This window comes from Gopherus evgoodei, chromosome 1 (assembly GCF_007399415.2).
Source record: "Gopherus evgoodei ecotype Sinaloan lineage chromosome 1, rGopEvg1_v1.p, whole genome shotgun sequence".
NCBI classification, from domain to species: domain Eukaryota; kingdom Metazoa; phylum Chordata; order Testudines; family Testudinidae; genus Gopherus; species Gopherus evgoodei.
Window position 1 is genome coordinate 229,980,474 of NC_044322.1, and position 16,809 is coordinate 229,997,282.

At 42.9% G+C, this 16,809-nt stretch overlaps 1 protein-coding gene across 3 annotated transcripts in view; it reads right to left on the minus strand.

Moving 5' to 3' along the window:
• The window catches only part of VWF (von Willebrand factor), a 252,449-nt gene that overhangs the window by 226,659 nt on the left and 8,981 nt on the right, over positions 1–16,809 (minus strand). For all 3 annotated transcript variants that reach the window (XM_030538805.1, XM_030538814.1, XM_030538797.1), the window contains exons 4-5: positions 12,436–12,538; positions 12,130–12,338 (exon numbers count right to left, since the gene is read on the minus strand). In XM_030538805.1, coding sequence (XP_030394665.1) covers positions 12,130–12,338; positions 12,436–12,538 — 312 coding nt within the window. The remainder of the gene's footprint in view (positions 1–12,129; positions 12,339–12,435; positions 12,539–16,809) is intronic.

A 16,809-nucleotide genomic window follows, 5' to 3' on the forward strand; every position in this document is an offset into this window, starting at 1 on the left:
CCTCACTGCTGTGTTGTACAATCTGCAGTCAATTCCACCTACATAAAAACATCGTTTTAACTTGGTAGCATTTGACACCCACTTTGTATTGGCATGGTTGTGCTAGGCTGTGGGGATTTAGATCCTGTGACTGCTTGCTACTGGAGAGAGGAAGCTTCAACCCCTCTCCTTCCACTCCCTTTTATTGACGTGGGGGCTTATTTCATGCTTTCACCTTTCCTTCCTTCTCCATCTTCCAGCCACTTACAAGCGGAACATCTCTTTCTCTCCATCTATTGAGCCGTAAAGTGGTTAATTTCACATAGTTTGACTTGCCAACTCTCGAATATTGTTGTGATGCTTGTGATTTTTGATGTTTTCTAAAAGGTCTGGCTCCTGGAGTCATGTGAAGATGTGAGACTCTCAGCCTTTTCTCTTTTATTTCCCTTTAAGTCAGTCTCTAGCCCTCATAGGTGCAGAAAAAAAGCTTGAAAATGTGACTCACGCATATCCAGTGTGATTCCAACAGTTGTTATTTTAATAATCTCATTATTTTTAATGAAATGATGTTTGAGGTCTGATTCAGGCATTTTGAACATTTGTAGTTGGCAATACTGTACTAGTGGAGAAGCAGGAGGGATTTTTCCAGAAATCAATTTCCCAGTTTGTCCTGGGCAAATGCATGCTTCTCTGTGTTTATGGGACAGGCTGATCCAGTAACCAGTGCACTACTTATGGCTCATCTCCACTTATCATGGGATCGATGGACGGTGATCCATCCATCAGGGATCGATTTAGTAGGTCTAGAGAAGACCCGCTAAATCAACTGCTGATTGCTCTCCCGTTGACTCCGGTACTCCACCAGAACAAGAAGCATAAGGTAAGTCAACGAGAGAGTTTCTCCCATCAACCCAGCCCAGCATAGACACTGCAAAAGGTTGACCGAGGCTACGTCGACTCCATCTACGTGAATAACGTAGCTGGAGTTGTGCAACTTAGGTTGACTGTGCCCTGTAGTGCAGACCTGCCCTCAGTCACAGTAAGCAACATTTTAACAGCACGCTAGCTGAGAATGGAGAGCGGTGAAGGCTGAGAGGGATGATGATTGCTCTCTGTAAGTACATCACATCAGAGGGGGTATTCACCAGGGAGGAAGAAAAGCTATTTAAGTTAAAGGAAAATGCTGACATACAAACAAATGGATATAAACTGGCTATGAATAAATTCAGGCTGAAAATTAGAAGTTTTCTAGCTATTAGAGGAGTGAGGTGTTGGAACAGCCTCCCAATAGAGTAGTGGGGGCAAACTAAATTAGCTTTAAAGATAGAGCTTGATGGGTGCCGGTGTATGACAGGATTGCCTGTGAGGATGGGAGACTGGGGTCAGCAGCCCTAGGGGTCGATTTCAGTCCTAGGTCTTATGTTCCTAAATCTCATGCCTCTGTGGTCAGGAAGGACATTCCCCTTCTTCCAATAATAAATTCCCTCTCTCAGCTGCTTGGATAGTGAGTCTCACCCACATGTTCGGGAGGTAAGTGATCACCATTTTGGGGATGAGGAAGGAATTTTCCCCCAGATCAAAATTGCAGGGACCTTGGAGCTTTTTGACCTTCCTCTGCAGGGTGGCATGCAAGACACTTGCTATGATCATCTGGGCTCATCCCAACTAATCAATTCCCTGCCATTGCAGGGCTCTCAGGCATAGGTGCACATCAGTCCCACACATTCTCTGCCTATGGCACATAGAAGTTTAATCTCCTGAGGGCTATCGTCTAATCCAGGTTGTTGGGCTCAATACAGGGGTAAATGGATGGGTTTTGGTAGCCTATGATGTGCATGTGGTCAGACTAGATGATTTGGTGGTCTCTTCTAGCCTTAAATTCTATGACTCTAATCTCCCCTCCCCACAAAATCCAGTTGTCAATCCAATTTGAGGTCAGATTGTAAATTGTTTGAGGCAGAGACCATCTTTTTGATCGGTGTTTGCACTGGGTGTCACACAATGGGGTCCTGGTCTGAGATTGGGGCTCCTAGGCACAACCACAATACATACATGCACATACATACAGTGCATTTATTAAAAGTTACTTGCCTTTTCTAGTGTTCTGAAAGGGGCAGGGAAAGGAGTCGATCTTAAAATCACAGTACTATAAATTTTCACATGCACAGACCCCTTGTCTGCAACTGATATTAGAGCAAAAGCCTTTTCTCTCAGCAACTCATTAAATATTGTTCAAACAATCCCCAAAGATCTAGAATATTTTACTTATGATGATTATTAATTACATATTCACAGTAGCACCTAGTGCCCCAACGGAGATCTACCAAACACATAGGGTCTGTCTACACTGCAGACAGACACCCATGGCTGGCCCATCCCAGTTGACTTGGGATTGCAGGGCTTGGTCTAAGGGGCTGTTTAATTGCAGTGCAGATGTTTGGGCTCAGAATGGATCCCTGGCTTTAGGACCCTGAAAGATGGGAGGGTCCCAGAGCTCGGGCTCCAGCCCAAGCCCAGAAGTCTACACAGCAGTGAAACAGCCCCACACCCTCAGCCCCTTGAGCCCAAGTTGGCTGGCATTGGCCAGCTGCGGGTGTCTAATTTCAATATAGATAGACCCACAGTGAGATGCGGTCCCTGCCCCTGAAAAGTTTATGCTATAAATAGATAAGGAATGGGAAGGAAATCAGAGGCACCAAGAGCTAAAGCATGAACTTGGGAAAGTCACAGCTGGGATCAGAACCCAGGTCTCCTATCCCCTAGACCATACTTCCAAAGCATTTTAAACAGCATAATGAGACATGACGAACACATGCAGACCTGGCCTTCAGATGTTAAGGGCAGGACATGCACGGTCTCATTATAAACAATATATAATAACCAGTGACACTAAATAGACACACAAGAAAATTAATTCAAGTAGCATCCTTATGTCTCTTTCACTCAACTGTCATTAGATCTTTTTCTCACCAGGACTAACCCCAACTGGGCACCTTCAAATCTAGAGCCGCACATAGCATATAGAGCTCTCTAGCCTGCCCTCTGCCCAACTGGCATAACCGTCACCTATGGGAGGGTTGGACGTGATAAAACCCAATCCTCCATTTCAAACCCTTTTGCCAATCACACACAGCTCCTCATGTACAGAAGCAGTTATTTTTATTTGGATTGTAACAGCCCGTGTAACATGCTAGGATACATTACAGTAGCAACAACAGCCCATATGGTGTACTTTCCAAATACAAACAAAGGCACAGGCCTTGCCCCAAAACTCACAGTCTTAGTAGACGAGCAACATATGATGGACACAGTGGGACAGGAATAAAAACTCCAAGGAATATGTATTTCTCAAATAAGCATCATCTTTCCTCACTTGCCCTTTGTCTTGCTACTAATAGTTGACAGTTTTCTTAGGATTCGTGATAGAAGTGGGTCTTAAGAAGGAAGTTGAAGGAGGAGTGGACAGTGACATTACACAGCAGTGTCCTGACTATGCATGGACAAACTGCTGCATCCACACAGAATCCCAGCAACTTCAAGGAGGCTCCAGGAAGGTGGACTGCTGCTCTTTGTTTGACTCAAGTGCAGGATCGGGGCTCTGTCCAGGTTAAACAGTTTGAGAATCATTCCTTACTAAATCGGATACTGAGGGGGACGAAAGAGGGAGAATTATAGAAATGTGGGACTGGAAGAGACCTTGAGAGGTCATCCAGTCCACTCCACCTCCCGCCTTGAGGCAGGATTAAAGTATACTTAATCAACACTGCCAGATGCCTAAATATTTAAAGCAGGCATCTAAACTTGAATACTGAGTTAGGTTGCATGTAGGAAAAAGACAATGGAAGAGAGAAAGGAAAAAACAGCAAAGGAATCTGATTCTCCACTGCCTTCTCCAGTATTAAATATTTGTATTTAATGGCACTTTGTACAGATATGACTACAGTAGGCTCAAGGCAATGGGCAACCCAGACTGTTTGTCTCAGGTGTTCCTCAAATCAAGACACTGGATGCAATAATGGTATTGAGAGATAAATAGCTATCAGATGAGCCCTAACACCAGGCTCTCTCTCGTCCTGACCGGGCTCATCATTAACTCCCAATAGTTAAGTGGATGATTGTGTCTGTTTTATCTTCTAAAATATTTGATACTGTGCCAGTCTCATTTTCTGTGTTCAAAAATATCTTCTGAAAAAATGAGGGAGACTTTCAAAAGGCAGCTAGTCATCTAACTCCCATTGAGCACCAACAGAGATGTGTGTGAAGTCATTACCTCTTGTAAAGTCATTGTACCTCAATGTACCTCGTGGCCATTTATGTACATTGGAGAATATAGGTAATGGACCTTTATATGTTTCTGCAGATGGACATTTTGAAGAGGACTCACTAAACTATCCTCCCCTTTACACATCAATATCAGTGAGCTAGATGATTCTCAGATACTTCACATACCTTGCAGGAGTACAAAAAATGAGTGACAGAATTATCTCTGGTATGTACAGAATGTTTCACGCTGAGATAAGAACTGATTTCTAAGATTACCATGTTAACCACATAAAACTCATTGTCATTCTATTAAACCATATTTGGAGGTAAAGGGAGCGGAAGAGAGGGGGCACTCTGGTGGTGGGGGAAATAAAATATAAAATTAAGGGGGAACAAGGAAGCCAAGGGAAAGCATGGAACTTCTTAAGCACATAGATAAGACAATTAACTGAACCTTTAGGGATAGCTAGTTTCCTACTCTGAACCCATCTATATAGCTGTAGAACACCATTATCTGCTTCTTCGTGCAGAGTTCCTTTCATTTTTTGGTAGTGTATCATTTAGTTCTTTTTTAAAAGGTATTTTGGTTTAGCTGAGTAATTTTTCAGACATTTAATGAGGTGCTGAATATCTGATTTCAACCAGTGCTGAAGTTTCATCGATTCCTGGCACATTTTCTAATACTTAAAGGTTTCTCAAGCCACTCTTCCCTGCTCTAATGCAGTCTCATCACCTTTGGCAGACACTTCGGAGAAAAATGTTCAGTTAATAGCACATCAAAATCGCTCATCCACTGCCCTTTGTACAATAGGGATGGGATTTTCTAAAGCACTCAGTGTTGGTCTAATTCACCTCACATTGAAGAAAAAGATAAAACTCTCATTGACTTCAATGGGAGCAGAGTTAAATCAACACTGAAGTGTCATAAAAATTCCCAACCTGTGTGTGCATGAGTTAATAAAAGTTTGGGAATTGGATAGCCTATTATTATGGTCCCTGTGTTGGAGAATAGGACCCATAGTCTTTTTCAAGGCTACTGACAATGCTGCTTATTAGACATGTCAGAAGATAGATCTCAAGGAGAGGGTCAGATCACACCTGCTTCCTAGCACCACTGAGAATCATTCCAAACATTCTGGGAGTCTTAGCGACTTCCATTTGGAACTTGTTCGCTGGCTTCATGAGTCAACTTTGAAATGTTTTATGACCTTAGAACTCTTGTTATCAATGTTCAGCTTATTGGTCTGTGCATATATTAGTCTGACATTACTGCCCTCATGTTTCTCTCCACTATGGAAAAAAACATTGCCATGTTGTATGCAAGAAATGTTTTTCTAGTTCTAGTTGAATAACACTGACTTTTAGAGGGCAGGCACTCAATGCTGTCTGCGTATCAGGCCCCTTTAGAATGTTTGAAGGTGGGGACTCAAGATCACTCATCAGTTCTGAAAATTTCAGCAGGTTTCCCTTTCATTTCCCTTGCACCTCGACAGGCAGTAGGGTATTAATAAGGTACAAGACTAGAAGTCAGGAGAGTTCAGCTCTGTTTCTGGAACTGCTACAGACTTCCTGTGTGATCATGGGTCAGTCACTTAACCTCTCCATGGCTTATCTGTAAAATGACTGAATGCCTCACAGGGATGTTGTTTATGGAGTCTTGCTTCACTGAAGTTTGGAATGAACTTTGAAATCTTTTGATAGGAGCCACTATACAGATGCAAAGTTGCATTATTATTCAAGTACATTTATGCTGCATCTGAACATTTGGGAAGACAATATTGATAACCTCTCAACACTACTCAAAGCATTAGGTATCATTCACAGTTGCTATATCTTTCTACTTTGCCTTACACTTACCAAGCAATGGCATGCTATAGAATATCAGGGTTGGAAGGGACCTCAGGAGATCATCTAGTCCAACTCCCTGCTCAAAGCAGGACCAATTCCCAGACAGATTTTTACCCCAGTTCCCTAAATGGCCCCCTCAAGGACTGAACTCACAACCCTGGGTTTAGGAGGCCAATGCTCAAACCACTGAGCTAGCCTTCCCCCCCAGCCCACATCTCAGGAGCTTAAGGGTTGCAGAGTGTTGCCTGCCAATTTTCAGACTCAGAATTGGAATAGACTCAGAATACCAGGCCCTTGTCCAAAAAGTGGCCACATGTGTTCTTTTATTACGAGTGCATTCATTATCTGTGGAGAGATTCTCAGCTGCCTGTTTCCTATTGCTGTCCTGGCCAAAGAATCCATATCTATAGAAAGGCACTGGGGTTCATGTAAGATAAATATTTGTGTATAAAGTTATGCTCTTGAAAGTGAGGGAATAATAGGCCTGGCTTGAATTAAGTAGAGTGAGCTTTTTCACAAAGCGCTGCAAATACGCCTTAATTCTGACCTACAGCATCCATCACCAAGTATCACTGCAGGATGGTCCCGTAGCTCCAGCTCTAGCCTAGGTCTGAGGAGATGCAGGATCAAATTTCCTGTTCTACCCCATAGTTTCTGTATGATCTTGTGTAAATCATTTAGTTTCCCCAGTGCCTCAGTCTCCCATCTGTAAAATGGGGACTGTTCTTCCCTATCTCACAATGCTGTCATAAGGATGCAAATCCATCAGTCACTGTGAACTGTATAGATGCTTTGGCTACCAGGAAGCACCTCAATAGATAGTTGAGCACCGGGAAAGAGGGTTGCAACTGTACACTAATGACCTGAGCAAAGACTGCCTGTCAGTTAAAGCTGCAGGGTCTTAGAAAGTGGCCAGGATGAGATTAACATATTACATTTCATTTACAAACCATGACAGAACTTGAAAACATCACCATAGCAGGAACTAGCTCACTGTAAGTATCAGTGCACCACTGTTCCTTACTGAATGGAATCAGGACTGTGTACCTGTGCATGATGGACCCTCTACTACTACCAACTGTTGGAGTTGCTCCTATAGCTTCAGTAGCAAGGGCCTGTGCCTTTGGAGCAGGAGGAGCACAGTTGTATCCCTGATGTTGACAGGGTAACAAGCCTTGGAGATGAGGAGAAGTGGTAGGCACAGTGTATCTCAACTTTAGTGAGGCTTTTGATACCATCTCGCATGATCTTCTCATAAAAAAAACACACTAGGGAAATACAATCTAGATGGATCTCCAATAAGGTGAGTGCATAGCTGGTTGGAAAACCATTCCCAGAAAGTAGTTATTGGTGGTTAACAGTCCAGATGGAAGACAATATTGAGTGGAGTCCCATGGGGATCAGTTCTGGGTCGAGTTCTGTTCAATATTTTCATCAATGATTTAGATAATGGCATAGACAGTGCACTTATAAAGTTTGCAGATGATACCAAGCTGGGAAGGGTTGCAAGTGCTTTGGAGGATAGGCTTAAATTCAAAATGATCTGGAGAACCTGGAGAAATTGCCTGAAGCAAATAGGATGAAATTCAATAAGGAGAAACCAAAAGGACTCCACTTAGGAAGGGACAATCAGTTGCACACATACAAAATGGAAATGATTGCCTAGAAAGGAGTACTGCAGAAAGGGATCCGGGGGTCATAATGCATCACAAGCTAAATATGAGTCAACAGTGTAACATGGTTGCAAAAAAGCGAACATCATTCTGGGATGTTAGCAGGAGTGTTATTAGCAAGACACAAGAAATAATTCTCCCACTTTACTCCGTGCTGATAAGGCCTTAACTGGAATATTGTGTCCTTTCTGGGTGCCACATTTCAGGAAAGATGAAGACAAATTGGAGAAAGTCCAAAGAGGAGCAACAAAAATGTTTAAAGGTCTACAAAACATGATCTGTGAAGGAAGACAGAAAAAAACATGGGTTTGTTTAGTCTGAAAAAGAGAAGACAGAGGGGACACGATAACAGTTTTCAACTACATAATAAGTTGTAACAAGGAGGAGGGAGAAAAATTGTTCTTGTTAACCTCTGAGGATAGGACAAGAAGTAATGGGCTTAAATTACAGGAAGGGATGTTTAGGTTAGACCAGGGATCGGCAACCTTTGGCATGCGGCTTATCAGGGAAATCTGCTGGCAGGCCGGGATGGTTTGTTTACCTGCAACGTCTGCAGGTTCAGCTGATTGCAGCTCCCACTGGCTGCGGTTCACCATTGTAGGCCAATAGGGGCTGCGGGAAGCGGTGTGGGCCGAGGGGTATGCTGGCCACCGCTTCCCACAGCCTCCATTGACCTGAAACGGCAAATTGTGGCCAGTGGGAGCTGCGACCAGCCAAACCTACGGATGCTGCAGGTAAATAAACCATTCTGGCCTGCCAGTAGATTTCCTGACAGGCCATGTGCCAAAGGTTGCCAACTCCTGGGTTAGACATTAGGAAAAACTTCCCAACTGTCAGGGTAGTTAAGCACTGGAACAAATTGCCAGTGTGGAATCTCCATCATTGGAGGTTTTTAAGAGCAGGTTAGACAAACACCTGTCAGGGATGGTCTAGACCTAGATGGTCTTGAGTACAGGGGACTGGACTAGAACAGTGGCTTTTGACCTTTCCAGGCTACTGCATGGCTTTCAGGAGTCTGACTTGTCTTTGTTTCACCTCACTTTAAAAAAACTAGGCAAATATCTAGATTAGATTAGTTGATGTGTTCAGGGAAGACCTCTGCGTACCCCCAGGGGTACGTGTACCCCCAGGGGTACGCATGCCCCTGGCTTAGAACCAATGGACTAGAAGACCTTTCAAGGTCCCTTCCAGTCCGACACTTCTATAATTCTATGAAATGCCAAGCCGTCATGGTGTGTAGCATAGTGACATCCTGGGAAGTCATGGGTTTGCTACACTACTTACTCCTTAAAGTTCATTCCAGAGTGAAAGTCATAGATTTGCAGGTCACAAGGAACCAGTATGATTATTTTGCCTGACTCTAAGCTTCCATACAGAACCAAAGGAAGGAGTCACAGTACAGACAAACAAGGGAAATGATCAGATAAACATGAATATACACAGTTTACTAAATTTAAAATTCCCTTTCCCTCCACTCACGCCTTCCTTCCTCATTTGCCATCTCTGGCCTGCTATGCAATGATTAAAGCACACTGAGTCCTCCCACAAGGGGCCAATGAACAAACAGAAAGTGGCATTTGATACTAGAAGACTCATGTTATCAGAAGTTAGTCATGTAAAAGCAAAACCAGCCCTGTTTCTGAGCTAAAGTGGCCAATTCTTTCAAGCACAGATGGTTTTCATATCTAAAATAGGAGGAGGAATAATTTTCAATATAAACAAAAACCCTTTTGTTAAAATTCTGACATAAGCAACAGTTGGTCAGATGTAAAATTGTACCAAATGCTACAAACTCTTGTGCTCAGTTCTGCAAACCAAAGTTGGGATTATTGTAGCTCCAGTGGTACAAGGCTGTCCTAGAGATGGATCACCAAGTCACAGAAGGATCTTCCTGCATAGAGTGGCACTCTGGTCATCTAAAATCACTACAGCAACTTCTATGCCACATGGGTCATGGTCTTTGGGGGTTGGAAAGGGATCATGACTGAGGGCATCCCTCCAGTGCCCTATATCTCCAGCTGTTATAATGGGCCCCTAGGGTCACCAGCAGCCAACAGAAATTAGAGCAGTCTTGAGACTGCTCTTATTTACAGTGAGGTCCAGCTCAGTGACTGGAGAGGCCAGGACTGAAGGATTGCAAATGGCACCTTTGCACACACCTCTCAGCTATTCTGGGTGCTCTTTGGCTAAACTATAAGAGTTGGTTCTAGTATTAGTTGTCTGTCTCTCTTTCTCTGGGTCTGACCCTGAGAGCTGCTACTTTATCTGAAATCAAAGTTCAGTGTCTTTCAGGACTTGACAGTCTTCTCACACTTTATGTAATGTCCTTTTCTGTGTGTTTTTTTTAATTATTATTTTAGTTCATAAGCTCAAGTGATCTTACTTATCAACAAAAATCAAAACCATAATTATGCCTATAGATTACAATCTTTGGGTCCCAGTCCAACCGTCAAAACATGGACAAAAGGTTAACAGGAAACAACAGCCGATAAGAATTTTTACTGCAGGATCAAGCCATAGGAAGAGACCAGTCCGATCTCTGTGTCACTCTCTTACTGAAATCTGAGTTGGGATGATTCTTACACGCTTCTAATTTGACTAAGAGACAGCAAGTAAAAATATGATGGACAGGAGTAGACGGTATTTCTTATTTTAATAGGGTTCATTCTGATGCTTTCTGGATCAGCTTATATGAAAGATCTCTTGGTTCATGTTAAAAGCAAGGTAAAGCTGTTAACTTGTACCTATATACTGCAAGCTGATCTGCACAGGAAGGCTCTTGTGGCCACACAAAACAGCTTGAAGAATTAGAGCCTGCATGGTGTAACAGGGACATAGCAAGGGAAATGCCAACAGAGGGCTATTGAAGGGTGCAGGCAATTACTCCTCGCCCTTTGTATTCTTCTCTCTTCTTTTTATTTTTAATACATTTTTAAAGTCTCCCCATCATTCACTCTACCACACTGGGGCAGCATTTCTGGAAGTCTTGTTGTCTTCAGCAGGAAGATCCATTTTCAGGCACACAGTCTACAGACCATGGAATGAATTCAAGCAGCAGTGGTAGAAGGAGATCTTTGACATTTTAGGATTACTAATTCATGGATTTTGTCCTATTACTCTAAACCAAAGCAGATGCCAACACCGCTGCCTGTCCTGAAACGGAATCCGCTGACCGTGCTCTTACTTCTCCCGCCTCTGTTTGTCACTAGAAAAGTGCCTGAATCAAACTCCCAAACTTTAGGGTGCCAGAGGCTCAGATTGGAATTTTGTGAGCTGGGTTTTTCACTCATTGTTTCCATTGAATAAGACAGGGTCAGACATTTTAGCACACACTATTCTATACCCATTTAGGATTTTCACTGAAACTGTGCCCCCTGTTTCCAGGCCATCCTTATGGTATCTTTACTAGAAAAGTACCAAGTTCTTCTCTGTTCTTTTGTTCAGCTCTCTCTCCGCTTTATAAAGCACTTAGTTCAATGGAAACACCTTCTACCTCCATAGAGTGAATGCTTTAGAGTGAAGATGAAAAAGGCCCTCTGAAGAAAGAGAAATCAAGGACTGCCTTTTAAAGTCAAACCAGGGCCATCCGTACACCTGTAGGCTGAGCTAAAAGGGGCTAATTTGCATAAACATATGCAGGATAGAGAAGAACTAAAGCAGTATCATTCCTGCTCACTGAACACACAGATGCCCTTCCACATAACCTCTGTATCACAAATGGGCCTCTACAGAGAGATGATGTCAGCATTCATCCCAGGGGTTCCCACTCCATGCTTACAAATCTTCATGTATGAGACAGAAGACCAGGTCTTGGTTTGGAGCAGGAGCCTCAGGCAACATGTCTCCTGAGGAAGGCATGCTGCCTAGGTTAGAAAGGCCCAAAGGATCAATGAAAGGCCATTCTTTTATGCAGATATCTCCTCAAGACACACATTCTGTCAATTCTATGGCTATTTAAACCCCATTCCTATCCTCAGTTGCCTCATATGTGGGAAACAGTGTTGACTGTAGTAGCGTTTCCTCATGTAAATCCTCCCTTTCTGCTAGTTTTTCCATGGAAGTCCGTGATATAGACTTTAGTTCCATCATTACCACTTCTAGAGTAAAAGTTTGTGAAAGCAGCACCCCTAGAGCCCTCTGTTTTACTCAGGGATAAAAGATGAAGCTAATTCATTTTTAGGGAAGAGGAAGATTGAAGGATTTAGTCACATAACTTACTGGCACAGCAGAATGCGACACTCTAGCCAAATTTTGTGAAGAAAACTCATGGCTAAATCACTGAGATTCAAGTGTTGTGGAATCAGCCCTCAAGAAAAATGCTACTGGAGTCTATGTCAAAATCTAAGGTAAATATTTTGAGCCTTACCTTCCTGCGTTCTGAAGTCATCTTCGGCAAAGTAATTAAAATTACCACAAAGGCCACAGGTTTTATTATAGTGCTTGTCTGTAAACAGTATTTGAATATTCACATCAATGTCAATCTTCACTACAAAGCCATGCTCATCACTGGATAACTTATAATACCCTGCCTCGGTCTCTACAAATATCCCATGGGAGGCAAAAGGCAAGGAAACCCTGTTAAGAAAAATAAAAGGTTGCTCAGGATGTAATGCACAAAATAACATGGATACTACACTTTCTAGCTGACATCATTCACTGTTGCATTGTCTACCTTTTGTCCCCCTGAGTCACAGTTCCATCTAAAGCCAAGTGAATGTCAAAATATTCTCCCAGATACACAGAGAAGCCATTTCTTCTTCCATTCTGGTAGTCACCTGAAATGACACAAGAGATTATTCTTTCTTTTCATGAAATTGAGCTTCTTCTTGATTGCTGTTCTTTTCAAATGCACTTAGACTTAGAGGAAATTGCCTTTATTTATACAAAAGTAGGCCCCAATCTGCAAAGACCGTTATTATTATTGTTCATTATTTGTAGAATAGTAGTGCTGGGATGCCCTATCTGAGATCAGGGTACCATTGGGCCAGGCACAATATAAACACAGGGTAAGAGACAGTCCCAAACCCAAGCTCAAAATGGCTAAATAAGAGCTCCTAATCTTCCCCCCAAGCCCTCTCCTCTACCACATTTCCCAAGCCCTGTAGACAACATCACCAGCCTGCATGTCATTCAACACCATAGCCTCTTTTCCATCTTCAACTCAGACCTCTCTCTAGGTCCTCACATCCAGGCTATGTCTAAATCATGCAGATTCTCTCTGTATAACATCTCTAAAATACAGCCTTTCCTATTCATCCATATAGCTTAGACTTTCATCCAAGCTCTCATCATCTTGTGTCTTGATGACTTCTACATCCTGTCCTCAGGCCTTGACAAATGTAATCTTGCCCCACACATACCCATTCAGAATGCTGCTGCAACAATCATTTTCCTAGTTCAGTGTTTGCGACCTGTGGTTCGTGGACCCGGGGCCATGCCCCACCTTTCAAAATTTTTTAGGCATCCGCAAATGGAAAAAGATTGAAAACCAAATTCCTAGGCTGTCACTTTGACCATAGTCAACCCACTCCTGGAATCCCTCCACTGGCTTCCCCATCTCTTTTATATCAAGCATAAAGCTGCATGTCTTCACTTTCTAGACTCTTAATGGTCAATCTACACCCTACCTCTTATCTCTCATTCACTAGTCAAGCTGTTGATGTTTATCTCCACTTGATTCATGATTCCAGGCTCCATTGCCCACTTGTTAAATTCTCAAACATACATCTTTGTGCTTTCTCCCATGCTGCCTCTCATGCTTGGGGAGCATTCCCTAGAAACATCTACCAAGCTAACTCCTCAGCCACCTTCAAATCCCTCCTGAAAATTCTCCTTTGCCATGATGCCCACAATAAACTTGACATCTGCTAGGTTGCTGGTGTTCTGTGATCATTGCCTATCATACTGATCAACACTATCTCACTGTTTTCCACATCGATCTGTATCCATCTGTTGTATCTTTTCCTATACTTACATTGAAAACTCATTGTGGCAGGGGCCATTTTGTTATTCTGGGTTTATACAGCACCTAGCACAATGGTGTTCTGGTCCATGATTGGGGATCGTAAGTGCTACAGTAATACAAACAATAAAGAATTTACACTTCCTGAAGATGAGACAAAGCATTACTCAGTAGGTGAATAAGAGTACATCTGCACTGCAAAAAAAAAATAAAATAAAATGCGGTAGTGAGTCTCAGAGCCCAGGTTAACTGACTCAGGCCTGCACTACAAGGCTAAAAATAGCAGTGTAGATGTTCAGGCTCAGGCTGGAGCCTGGGCTCTGAGATCTGGTCATGGGGCAAGGAAGGTTTCAGAGCCAGACTACACTGCTAATTTTATCCATGAAGTGCAAGCCTGAGTCAACTGACATGGCCTTTAAGACTCACTGCCATGGTGGGGGGGGGAGTTGTTTGGTTGATTTGGGGAGGGGGCTTGCGGTGTAGTCATATCCTTAAGGCCCTGTGAGTTGAGAAGGTCCCGGAGCCCGGAAGTCTACACTGCAATGAAACAGCCCCGCACGGGCCACTCACAGGTTTTTAATTGCAGTAAAATGTAGACATATCCTAAGACTACTCTCAGTGAGTAAAGTTAAAGATGTGTAAATTTGTACAGGACTGAGGCTGTACTGACAAGTGCTGTCTGAAACCTGCATGTGTAGCTAACTGAATTTTTGACTAATTTTGCTTCAACTCTTTTCATATATTTTTTGTGGTCACTTTCTGCATTTGACAACATAGGCAAGAATATTCATCAGAAAAGCTAATTTAAAGTGAATAATGCAGAATATTTGCACAAAAGAAATTCTAAATTTCTAGTAATGACTACTAGGAGTAGATACTAATTTTGAAGAGTTGTTCAGCAATTATTGAACAGAACCTTACCATGTGACTTATGTGCCTAATCAAAACAAGTGTCATTTCACATGCACACAACATACTGTTTGCAAACAAGCTTTGTGACAGGAATTAAAAGTTATTTGGTTAATAATTTCAAAGAATTTAAAAGTTTGATAAAATCACAATCTGTTCTCAGAAAATTCACCAACAGAGAAAAGAGGAAAAATTCACTGACTGAATTATTTGTCCAGCTTTAGCAATGAGTAACCACAGCATATACTCAATATGCATCTATTTCAATCCTGATAATTCCACACAAAACAGTCCTGGACACTGATCAACTACACAGTTATATAGAATCAAAAGAATTACTACACAGGATTGGTGCCATGGTCTTTCTACTGAAGTATCCTGGAACTGACAGTGGCTAGCACCAGATGCCACAGAGGGAATTTCAAGAACCCCACAATAGGCAGATGTGAGATAATCTGGCCCTCATGAAGCTCTCCTCCTAATCTCTAATAGTTAGATTGGTTTAAACCCTGAAGCATGGGGTATTTAATGCTTACCAAAAATTTGTTTGCCTTGACTATTGTAACTCTTAATATTCTTTTTATCCACATGAACATTCATTCCTTCTTTGAATCTTAATGAGTTCTTGGCTTCAATGTAATACTGTGGCAATGAGTTCCATAGTCTAATTACATGTTGAGTGAAAATGTGTTTCCTTTCATCCATTTTTAATTTCCCATCTTTTCAGTTCATTGAATGTCCCCTTGTTCTTTTGTTATGAGACAGGGAAAACACGAGCTCCAGTTTACCTTCTCTAGACCATTTGCTATTTTATATGTTTTCATCCTGTCCCCTCTTATTCCCCTCCATTCTAAGGTAACAATTCCAGTCTTTTCAATCTCTCTTCATATGAGTCACAGCCTTCAAACCAGGGGCAGCTCTATGTTTTTTTACCGCCCAAAGCACGGCAGTCAGGCAGCCTTCGGCGACATGCCTGCGAGCGGTCTGCTGGTCATGCGGATTCAGCAGCATTTCTGTGGGTGATCTGCCGGTTCTGCGCCATAGGCGTACTCACTGCCGAATTGCCGCCGAGGTCGTGGGACCGGTGGACCTCCTGCAGGCATCCCTCCGAAGGCTGCCTGACTGTCACCCTCACAACTATCAGCACACCGCTCCCCGTGGCTTCCCACTCTAGACATGCACTTGCTGGGCTGGTGCCTGGAGCCGCCCCTGCTTCAAACACACCTTGTATGCCTAGAAAGCTCTGTTGAAAGGAAACTCCAGTGGGAACTTTGTTGATTTTTCATAGGAATAGTTTAATTTTAGAATTTCCCCACTCTCTGCTTCCATTTCCTGACTGTAGGCAAGGGCTGGGGTCACTGATGATGAAGATTGGTGTTGAACATTCAGTAATTGATTGGTCAGATTGTGGAGAGCTTTGCACACTAGCAGAAAGAGCAAGTGGGGGAAGACATAACAAGAATTCCCCCTTGCTTTCACTACATCTCCTTAGCCCCTGCGTAGAAACTAGTCATTATCACAATCCTTGTGACACCTGAGCACAAGTCTAGTGCTGGGATTGATCCTGTAAAGTGCTAATCATTCTAGCCTGATTCAACAGAAGTCTTAAGCACATACTTTCAGTTCAATAAGAGTCAATGAAACCATTCACACGCTTAAAGCATAGGCTTAAGTGTTTGGCTGGATCTGGCGCTAGAGTTCTTAGTGCCTTTCAAGATGGAGCCCTAAACAGAATAGGAGGAGCAAAGGCAGGACCTTAGTCATGCCCCCTCTCACTGTCCTACAGAAGGGGATTGGCAAGGGGGAGGAATTGACACTGTATCTTTTCAAATGGTGACATCAGGTCTGATGCACATGTACTTGCCCAAAGGCATGATCAATGAAGTCATGTTCATCTGTACACCCCACAGCAGAGAGTGGCTGAAGCAATTGAGTAGCATTGTTCCCATCACCACCGTCCCCCTCTCCCCCGCCCCCCCCACATTCCCTGCCTCCTGTGCAGAATCAGTTTTTTGCACAGCAAATAAGATTGTTCCCAGTAACAAACTTGTCCAAGGATATATCTACACCACAAGTGAAGATGCGATTCTAGCACAGGTATGCATAGCATGCTAACTGCAATCTAGCTAGCAGATGTAACAAGAGCAATATAGACATGGCGGTGCAGACTTCAGA